General features: G+C 39.3%; 1 protein-coding gene across 2 annotated transcripts in view; it reads left to right on the top strand.

The window, feature by feature from the left end:
- Positions 1–401: 401 nt before the first annotated feature.
- Rab3c (RAB3C, member RAS oncogene family) overlaps positions 402–10,993 on the top strand; it is a 276,726-nt gene continuing 266,134 nt past the window's right edge. The window contains exon 1 of one of the 2 annotated variants that reach the window (XM_023709334.1): positions 402–479. In XM_023709334.1, the coding sequence (XP_023565102.1) occupies positions 462–479 (18 nt within the window). In that variant the 5' untranslated portion in view covers positions 402–461. Of the gene's footprint in view, positions 480–1,107; positions 1,297–10,993 lie in introns of those variants that run through there. The other variant, XM_004623077.2, reaches the window with a different exon arrangement.

Raw genomic sequence — 10,993 nt, 5'->3', positions numbered from 1 at the left:
ACGCCAAGTGTAGCAGAAGTCTGGCTCAGAGGTTTCAAAATCACCATAGGAACTAGTCTAGAAGTGGGACTGTACTTGGAATGGCTCTGCGCTAAAGAAAGGACGGGATAACTTAATAGAGGTCTCCCGGCTCATTCCCTGACGGGGCTCCCCGGCCTCAGTGATGAATGTGTTCATTTTCTGCGGCTTGCCTGGGTGCATCGCCCAGGGCCCCCCTGCTCCCCCGCCCGGGCCTGCGGGGCTGCGGGGCGGGAGCGGCCCGGCTTCCTCGCAGACGCGCAGCCCTTCTCCCGCGGCCGCTCGCTCGGGAAGCCGCGCCTCCCTCGCAGGAAAGGAGCCCGGCGCCCCCTGCACGTCCCGCTCTCCCGCCGCGCCCCGTCTTCCATTGTGCGCGCTTCCCCTCTCGGCCCTCAACCTCGCCGGGAGCGAGATCTACTCGAAATTTCGCAGCCTCGGTTGCAATGGAACTGTACGGGAAGGTAAGCACACGCGCGGGACTCCGCGCACCCAGCGAAAAGCCTCGCTCGGCCGGCTCTGGGCCGCGCGCGCTCCCGCTCCCGCGAGCATCTGTGCGCGCGCGTTTGCACGGGCGCGCGCCTCTCGGTGCACTAGGCACTTAAACTTTCCTTACGCGCGTGCTACTTGTCCTCATTGTCTCCTCGTTTGTCGAATAAGATCGAAAACTACCCCGTTCCGCCCACGAAAACGTGTAAACTTTCCGGGTTCAGGGCGCAGAGACGTAAGGCGGAAGGTCTGCGAACGTCTCGGGTGTAGCGGGGACCAGCGCCAAGCAGTGCCTCTCCTATCCGGGGAAGCACGGTCTGGCTCCCCAAGGGACAATTAGCTAAGAAAAAGCTCCAGCTGGGACAAACTGGGGTCACTTTCGCCCGTGCCTAGCGGGGAAACCCATACAAGAGGCTGAGTGCAGGAATAATAGCCAGGAGCGGTTCGAAAGGCTGAGGAGGGAGGCTCCGCGGCCCGCGGCCCCAGGGGGAGCGAGCTGTTCACGGCGTGCTTGCTGGGAGTTGTAGTTCTTGGCGCCCCCGTGTTCACGGAAGCCATGCAAGAATGAACTACGACTCCCAGGAGCGCATGGGGCTCCCGGCCAGTACGCGTGCGCAGTGCTACGAGCGGACAGCTCCAGTGCTGATGTTGGAGCCGGTTAGAGAAACCCAAGAGTGCAGTGTGGAGCGTGCAACACGCCGGCTGCACGCTTGACCAAGCGCCCGGGCCAGCTCCATTCTAGTCAGAGAGAAAGGACATTTGCCTACAATGAGACACGAAGCGCCCATGCAGGTGGGTCAATACAGAAAGAGTAACCTCGGCAGGAATTCCGAGTGCTGCTTTTCTCCTAGGTCTGAGCACTAACTGCTCTACCTAAGGGAAGGTCTCTGCAGCCGCTCGCGGAGAGGCGGCTCAGTTCTTCCAGGGTCGGAGTTGGGTCCTCCACGCTTCGTGTGGTTGTAACTGGGGCGATCTGAATGAGGGATAGGGCTGCTCATTCGCTTTGCGGGCTCGGCAAGGCGGGTATGAGAGTGTCTATTGGAAATGAAAACACGAGCAAACGAAAGTCCAGAGAGGGAGCAATCGCCTGGCGGTATTGATCAGCCCCCTTGGCTTCCCAGGTTTGTGACTGCCGTGTAAATTCAGGGATTTAAGGCACAGCAGTGGGGTTCGGAGTCGAGAAATCGTCACTGGCATTCAAATAGAGGGAATTCTCCTTGGTGGGTGATTAAGAAAAAAGGAAGCTGATGTTGGACTCCCCAAAGTCCTCTTTTTATTCTTTTTAGCGTCCCAAGATCAGCAGAAAAAAAAGAAATCACACTTAGACTTGGTCGACCCAGAACCACGGCAGCTCTTTATCAGTGTCTACAGAGCTGGTTCACTCCATCTCTGAGACGCCAACCCCTGCTTCTCGGCGAGAAGTGCCCATTTATTGTATCTGTTTGGATTTCCCATTTCAGCAATACTCTTGGATCTGTTCCTTGAGAATGCAAAAGACTCTGGTACAAAGGTGCCTCTATCTAAGCATCTGGTTTAGGGTTTATTTTTTATTTTTTTATTTTTTTATTTTTAGGAAAGATGAGCCTATTTCCCCTTTTTATGTATGGACAGTTAACGCTAAATAACCTGCGTTGATTGACCAGGCAGTGTGCTCCCACTGCGTGACAGAAAGGTATTTTCTGAATGAGCTGAGAGAATAGAGCACAGCATTGGGATGTGTCATCTCCATACCCACTTTGGCTGCCAAACCCAGCAACATAAATATTTAACATTAATCCAGGCTTGAAGTTTTCTATGGTTTCTTCATAAATCAGGAAATTCAAACATCTGCCTTGATTTACTTTTCATTTATTTTATGGGTTGCGTATATTAAAGTGCCAGGAATTGACTGATAGATGAAACACCTATAGCATATAATTGTTTGTTGAGGGATTATATAATACAAGCCCTCAAATTACCTTAAGAGTTATTGAAAATTTGATTTGTTCCAGGGCTCAGTAGCCCCGTTGTGTGTCTTCTAGTACCTCTGTTTGAGACTTAGCTTTTCATTTACAGACCTGATATGAGAAGAATCTGGACAGACAATAAAGGTACAAGCTGTTTCATTTAGGATATATGGGTTAATGATAACTTCCCATTACTGGAGGGATTGCCAAGCCCCAACTGACTAAATTAATCACATTTGAATATAAGTAAACGCTGGCAGTCAATTTAAAAGAAGGTTGTTATACTTCACTACATATATGGGTCTTGAGATACCATGCTGTACATTTTAAATGTACACAGCAAGAAAAGTTTCGTAGAATTTAAAAACAGAAAAAGACAACCGGAAGAAGAAAGTAGATTTTTAGGGTTTAATGCTGATGCCATCAATTTTCTGACATCTCAGGGAAAATAAACTACTACGCATTTAACTTCATTGTATATTGATTTTATTTTGTAGATGTTGCTGTTCAGAAGGGTCATTAGGTGTGACAGAACTTAATGAAGTTAATGATTTAGGAAATAAGAAATATTTAAAATTGTCTCCTGCATCTACCAAATAAATAGTGGGCACTGTAATGCCCTATTTTCATTGGAACTGTAACAAGTTAATATAAATATTAAATAAAGAGACATTAATATGCTTATGGATAGATATTTGTATTTACAGTGAATTTTATTCACTGGAATTGATTTCTTTTTCTTTTAAGGGGGGAGGGTGCAGAACCGGGGATTGAACTCAGGCCCTTGCACTTGCCAGGACAGTGCTTATTCTACTGAGCCATCTCCCCAGCTCCTTGGAATTGATTTTTGACATGTAAAAATCTCAACTTCCAGATGCTGTCATGCAGACGAACCATATTATAAGAAATCAAAGACTTTTTTTTTAAAGTATAGTTAATGGAAGCACACAATTCACATTAACTAATAAATTACTATTATGGTAACTGCTTTCCATCATTATCTGACTTCTAAGTATATTAATAGGAACAATAAAAATGAAAAACATGATTTAAATTTATTTAAAGAAGTGTTAATATGTCAGCATCCGTCCTTCTTAATATAGACATATTTCAGGTGACTTTGAAGGATCAAATTGCAATAAATAGTTAAAAATGTTTTTTAAACTTAATAACTGAAAACATTGTTATTTGAAAACTGTTCCCAAAGTATTTTTTCTCAGGTTTTAAAACATGAGTCACAAAATCTTATTTCATAATTTCATTATTCTAAGACTTTTTTTCCTTTTGTAAAAATTGAGTTTATCTGTTAATGTCAAACAAAATGGGCTTCTTAGATTATTAGGTATTTTCCCAATTTATAATTTTTTTCTTAAAGAATCATTTTAGGAAATTGTTGTCCTTTAAAAACTTCTGATGCACCTGTATGAATAATTTGGTGTTATATTCGAGGTACTTGGTTTTGATCTATGCATATCTTCTGAAAAATATTTTTCTCTAAATTGACAGAGAATGAGGGATGATTTATAGTAACTGATGAAATAATGTGTAGTGATAGTCTATGCTTACTTTGTAATTAATAACCAGGAATAGTGTTTCATAAAGTTAAGTGATAAGCTTAGAAATTTAGTGCAAGAAATGGTCACTTGCATCTTGTCATTTAGTCTATATATAATTTTGAGGCCAGATGACACTGGGAATAGCAATACTCATGATTTAAGGGGAAGACTTTGATAAGCAAATGGGCATTTGATTCAGGTGGCCGATTGAATGAATTACTATTTATGTTGTCTGTGCCAAGCCCTGTGCTTTGCATGTAGATGTTTGTGTGCGTATTATGTGTTGTTGTGTGCATAAAACAATTACATATATATGTTTACACATTATGTATAACTTATACATGATATAACTTATGTATTATAACATATATGATATTATATATCACATATATGATTATACATTATGCATGCATATGCAATTATATATGATTACACAGTACATACAGGCAAAAATATTTACAGATATATTTTAAAATCATACATCCATTAACATAGTTACAAGCAAAATAACTGGAGATTAATTATTAAGGTTTGATAACCCTTTCAACACAAAAGAATCCACATTCTGCCAGATTCCTCTGTCTAAAAGCTCATATTTTTTCTTCTACTATTTTGGGTTCCCAGCAAGACATAAATGAGGGGTGTAAACAATGAGATGACTATTGATAAATGTGATTCACTCACTTGGTTCATAAGAAGGAAAAATATTGATCCTTTCTTCTCTTTATAAAATAACATGTATAAACTAACCTATTTTGAGTGGGACCAGTGTTTTAAAAATGCCTGAAGCTTGTCACCGTGGTGCATGCCTGTAATCTCAGCACTTGGGGAGGTTGAAGGAGGAGGATTGAAAGCTAGAGCTGAGCCTGAACAACTTAGCACCTGAGCAATGTCTTGTCTCCATACGTAAATAAAAGATAAGTAGGCAGGCAGGCAGGCAGGCAGGCAGGCAGGCAGGCAGGCAGATGTTTTCTCTCTCCTGGATTTGTAATTGCCCATAGGTTCACTTACTCTTTTACATAACCCAAAGAGAGCCCACTGTTCCTATCTAAAATGCTTAATCTTCACTTTTGTTGTCACAAGCTCTCTAGATCATCTCACAAATGCAGAGCTTTCTAATTCTTTAGGAAACTTCAAATAAAAACTATCTACTCAAAGGAAGAAGAAACATGCCAAAGAAAGACTGGTGAAAGCAAGGAGGGTTGAGGAAAGACTGAGTGTACACTGAAAAAGACCTTGAAAGCCATTTGCTAGATATTAAATGAAGCCATGCTGTGCACCAAACCAAACCAAATTACAAAGAATTAAGATCCAAGTGTCGCTGTTTCATTGGCTGTGGAAAGTATGTGGCACTTCACTGTTGTGGCTGCCTGAAATTATGCATTCTCCACGACCATCCCTCTATCTTTCTGTGAAATAGACACTCAGTTGGCACCTTTTGCAGAGACAGTTGGCACCACAGAAATGAGAAATTTTCCCTACTCCATTGGCATGCACCTCATTTCTGTGAAGCAAAGCAGAGGATATTAAAGGGAAATTAATCTATAGTAGCAATTAATTTTTGTACTATAATAACCAGTTGCCAAGATAAACCCTGAGGGGACTTGACTGAACTTATCAGATACAAAAGATACATTTCTTGTTTTATGTTGGTCTTAACAATCCAGCAGAAAAGTATGAAAACGAGGTATGAAAAGTAAAGCTATATTAATATGCTGAGCTGTGAAAGGCTCAAGTCAACAACTTCTGACATCACCAGTCCTATGGATAACCCACTAATATTATGGACTACTGGACTATATTGAATTATTTTGCTAAATTCAAGCACCTATGATATGTAAATGGTAATGGAATACCCGTCTCTAACAAAACTAAACAAAATAAGGGGATACAAAAGAAGGACCATTTTGTATCTGTATATACAAAATAGTTAAGATAGATACACAGCTACTTTCTCTTAATTCCATGAGAAGAAAGATTTGTACTAATAGTGTTTGGACAGGATATCATGTCTGCATCTTGTACTGTGAATAACCACTGTGAAGACAACAATATGCAATATATTAATTATTGAAACTGTCCTACTAATCAGTTTGAAACTGTTTCATTGCTGTTTCTCAATAAAATTAATTAAAAAGAAAGAGTCAGTTTCCATTTCCACATTTTTCACTCCAGGAAGTAGTGGATTGATCACCATTTTCTACTGTGAAGCTAAGCTTGTATTGGTATAAGAAATTCCTGTCTTGACCATACCAAAAAAAAAAAAAAAAAAAAAAAAAAAAAAAAAAAAAAAAGAACAAAAAAAGAAAAAGAAAAAGAAAGATACATTGTGCACATTCTAGAAAGTCTCACTAAGCTAATTAATATATCTCACCAACTTGTCATGTTTTGTGGTGAAAATATTAAAGCCCATTTTAGCGAATTTTGCTTTGCATTAATACATTATGTTTGACTGTAACATGGTGCAGTGCCTTAGATCACTGAAACTTACTCTTTCTAACCTAAGCTTTGTACTCTTGGATCAGTATTCTTCTTTCTTTTTCTACACTTTTTTCCTCCCCACTAGCCTCTGGTAATCACTTGTTTACTCTCAGTTTCTAAGAGTCTGACTCTTTTTAGATTTGTTTGCCCATAAGTGAGATCACACAGTATTTGTCTTTCTGTGCTTTTCACTTGGCTTGATAGCCGTCAGTCCCATCCAGGCTGCTACAAGTTCTAGAACTTTCTTCTTTGTAAAGGCTGTTAGGTGGTGGAAACTTTGAGAGGTGGGGTGTAGTAGGAGGCCTTTTAATCATTGTGGGGAGCCCTTGAAGAGTAGTGGGAACCTAATACCTTTCTCTTCCTCTTTTTCACTTTGGGTGAGTGTTTCTATTCCACGTGTCACCTCCTTCATGATGAGCTACCTCATCATGTGCCCAAAGTAATGAAGCCAATAGAACATGGGCTAACACCACCAAAGCCCTGAGCCAAAATAACCTTTTTCTAAACTGATACACTATATCTCAAGTATTTGCTGCAGCAATGGAAAATTGGCTGGCAAAACTTACAGCTGGTATTACTGGATTATATGGTAATTCCATTTTTGCTTTTGAGGAACCTATGTCCTGTACTCCAAACTGATTTACATTTTCACCAAGAGTGTTCAAGCATTTCCTTTTCCCCATATTTTTGGAAACATTTTAATGGGTATGAGGTGGTATCTCATTATGGTTTTTATTTTAATCTCTGTGGATTACAGATGCTGAGCTGTTTTCACTTATAATTCAAATTTCCTCTTTTGAGAAATATCTGTTTAGATCCTTTTCTTATGTTAATTGGGTTGTTTTCATGTGATTGAATTGTTTGAGATCCTTTATGTTTTGCTTATTAAACTATAATCAGATGTATGGCTTGTAAATCCTTTCTGCTAATGGATGTGTTGTCACTTTATTCTGTGACTATTTTCCTTGACGTTGCAGAACAGTTCCTAGTTTATGAATAGGGTTATAAATATTTTTATTGGTCTTTTTAAACTATGTTTTTACTTTTTCTGGGTAAATGTCTAAAAAGTAGAATTTCTCAGATAAAGGGATAACTTTATAAGAAATAGTCATTTTTTTTTTTGCCAAAGTGATACCATTTTATATTCTCATCTGCCATATATGAGCATTCTAGGGCCTCCATATCTTCAACATTTGATGTCAATGATCTTTTAAATTTGGGCCATTTTAAGGTGTATTTGGTGGTGTCTCAGGATTTGAATTTGAATTTTTTTAAGACAAATCATGTTGAGCATATTTTCATAGGCTTACTAGTCATTTATATGTCTTCTTTGTGGAATATATTTCTAGCTTTTTGTCCACTGTAGGTGAGGGGCCTGTATATCTTTTTACTGTTAAATATCTTTAATCTTACAATTATTTCATGGCCTAACACACATAAATTTCCTCCTATTTTTGTGACTTGTATATTCATATTTTAAAGTGTCTTTTGATAGAATTGTTCTATAAAATCAGAGTTATTTATAGGTAGGGTCTGCACCTGCACTTAGCTTGCTTTGATGTGTTTGTCCTGACTTCTGTTCTGAGACTTTGCTACACGTATGTATTTCCAGTAAATTTAACAATATTTCTTAGAGGACTGGCCAGATAGCTCAGAGGATTAAAGCTTAGGCAGATGACCAGGATTCGGTCCCTGGCACCACATGCCCAGCCAGACTTGCCCCCAGGGCACACTGAGACAGTGGCTGAGACAGGGCATGGTGGCACACACCTATAATCTTAGCACTTGGGAGGCTGAAAACAGGAGGATCACTACAAGTCTGATCTACGTAGTGAGATCCTGTAGACCCTCTACTAAATACATAAAAAAAAGATTTCTCAGAAATTTTTACATAAAGAGTGGTATCATATACAAATTGAGATAGTTTATTCTTTCTGCCCAATGATCCTCCTACCATGTGCTTTACTTCACAGGTTAGGAGATTTTAGACAATATCTTCTTTCCAATCTTCATAGGAAATGCCTCAGTCTTTTACCATTAAGTGTGAAGTTGGTTCTAGGATTTTTATTTTGTTTTGATACTGATACCCTTTATGAAATTGAAAAGTTTCTTTTGAATTGTAGCTTTCTGAGAGTATTTGCTTTTAATATAAGCAGATGTTGAATTTGTAGAATGCTTTTCCTGAGTTTAATAATAGGAACCTGTGATTTATTAACTTTATCTTGTTAGGTTACATTGATTGATTTCATCTGTCATTCCTTAGAAAACTCCTACTTGGTCATTATTTCTTATCTACTCTGTGTATTTCTGGAACACTTTGATTATATTTTATTAAAATATTTGTCATTTAAATTTATGATGGATATTGAATTTTCAATGCTTTTAGGAGTTTATAGTGGGAGCTATGGTAATCTTATATAATAAGCTGTGAAGTTTTTATCTCTTTTTGTTTTCTTATTTTTTGTATGAAGATTATATACATTATTTGTTAAAGTATTGAACAGAGTTTGTCTGTGAAGCTAATGGACCTTAGAATTTTCTTTGTGGGATTTTTTTAAGAAAGAAATTCAAGTTGTTGATAAACTAACTCTTATCTATCTAATCTTTCCATTCCCCTTTTGTTGTAGTCAGAGTTTGCAGGAGATCAGATTTAATATAGGATTAAATTGATAGGATAGTTATAATTATTGCATAATTTATGGGATTACTTATGTATAAGTTTATTATATAATAAACCCAAAAGAGTCAAATGCAGGAGAGTACCTGAAATCTGTCCACAATTAGTGATCCAAAGAATCCAGCAAAAGTCCTGGATACCATGGCAATGTCTCCTGCAAGTCTGTGTCAAGGATCTGCCCTGGGAAGGCCCTAAGGTCAGTCAGTGGTGGAAGCTAGTAAGTCTGGTCAGTAAGATGAAAGATTTGTGACAGCAGGCTGGGGGATCTGCACTGGAGTTAGGAAGTGATGTTCAAGATAGGGACCAGAGCTTCCCCAAAGAGAACCTCAGCCATCCTCGTGCTTATGAGGATCAGAGCTCCTCTGACGATAAGAGCAGCTGAGTTCATGTCAGGAAAACCTGTGTGACAGCCTTGTCCAGGAGGGTCAGCAGTGTACCATCTTCCTCTCTAGCTCACTTTTCATGCTGCCAGCGACACTCTCTAGGTGCACCCTCAGTAGCCAGATCCATGCTGATCCAGTTCACCTGCATGTTAGAAGTTGACCATTAGTCAATCCATCACACTTTCGTATATAGCAGTAGGCAGAACGTTCCCCACAAAGACATTTAAGGTTTACCCTGGAAGATGTGAATAAATTTTGTTCTGTAACAAAAGCAATTTAGTAGATGTAATTTATATTGTGGATTTTAAAATAAAGAGAACAACCTGGATTATCAATATGGTCCAGATTAATCACATGATCTCTTTAAACCAGATAATTCCTTTGGCTGGAATCAGACACATAGCAGAAAACATCAGTTTCAAGACTTAGAAGGATAGGGCCGACGAGATAGCTCAGCAGACTAAGAACTTGCTTAAGCAAGCGCAGGGACCTGGGTTCTATCCCTGGCACCGCATGCCACTCTGGGCCCACCCCTGGGTGTGCTGAGCTGGCATTTGAGTCTGGGAGTGGGGGCACACTCCTATAGTCCCAGCACTGTGGAGGCTAAACCCTGTACTAAATACATAAAACAACAACCACAACAACAACTTAAGAGGATGGTTGACTTGGAGATGAAAATGCTCAAACAAGATCAGCCTTGCAACCATAAGCAACAGAGTTGTGCCAACAACCTGAACTGAGGCCCGAGATAAGAGCAATTCAGGCCAGCCAACACGGTGCTTGTGGCCTTGAAAAGAGCCCATCTGCACTGTGCTAGATCCATGTTTGTGAGTCAATAAGTAATAAATGGATGGATATCGGTTTAAACGTGCACTGTGGCAACAATAGAAAGAAGTATGTATAAAACTTTATTGTGACTTTGTTTTGGTACGTTATTGTTTTGCCTGCGTTCTCAATTTATTAATAGAAAGCAGTACAAAATACTTTTATTATCTTCTTAATTCCTCTAAGATCTGGAAATAAACCTCTTATTCTTTTTATTGATAATTTATTTCTCAGTTTACAATCTTGTTAGACTTTTTCATTATTATTATTATTATTATTATTACTATTGTCTTTTTGAGACAGGGTCTCACTGTGCAGCTCAGGCTGGCCTTGAGCTCACTTTGTAGCCCAGGCTGGTCTCAGATTTGCAACGATCCTCTTGCCCCTGTCTCCTGAATTCTGGGACTGCAGGTGCGTGCCTCCACCCCCGGAATCATTATTAGTGTTTCCATATAGCAAACTTTTGCTTTTATGTTGTTTATTACATATTTTATTTGCTTTACTTTTTTGTACTTTATAATTTTATTTGGGGTTTTAAGATAGAAATTTAGATTCCTGGCTTTAAATATTTATTTTCTTCTAGTAAGTATAAACATTTAAAATGATAAATCACCCTCTTAA

This window comes from Octodon degus, unplaced genomic scaffold (assembly GCF_000260255.1).
Source record: "Octodon degus isolate 3935 unplaced genomic scaffold, OctDeg1.0 scaffold00001, whole genome shotgun sequence".
NCBI classification, from domain to species: Eukaryota; Metazoa; Chordata; class Mammalia; order Rodentia; family Octodontidae; genus Octodon; species Octodon degus.
Note: the sequence above shows the minus strand (reverse complement) of the source record. Positions and strands in the feature narration are given on the sequence as shown.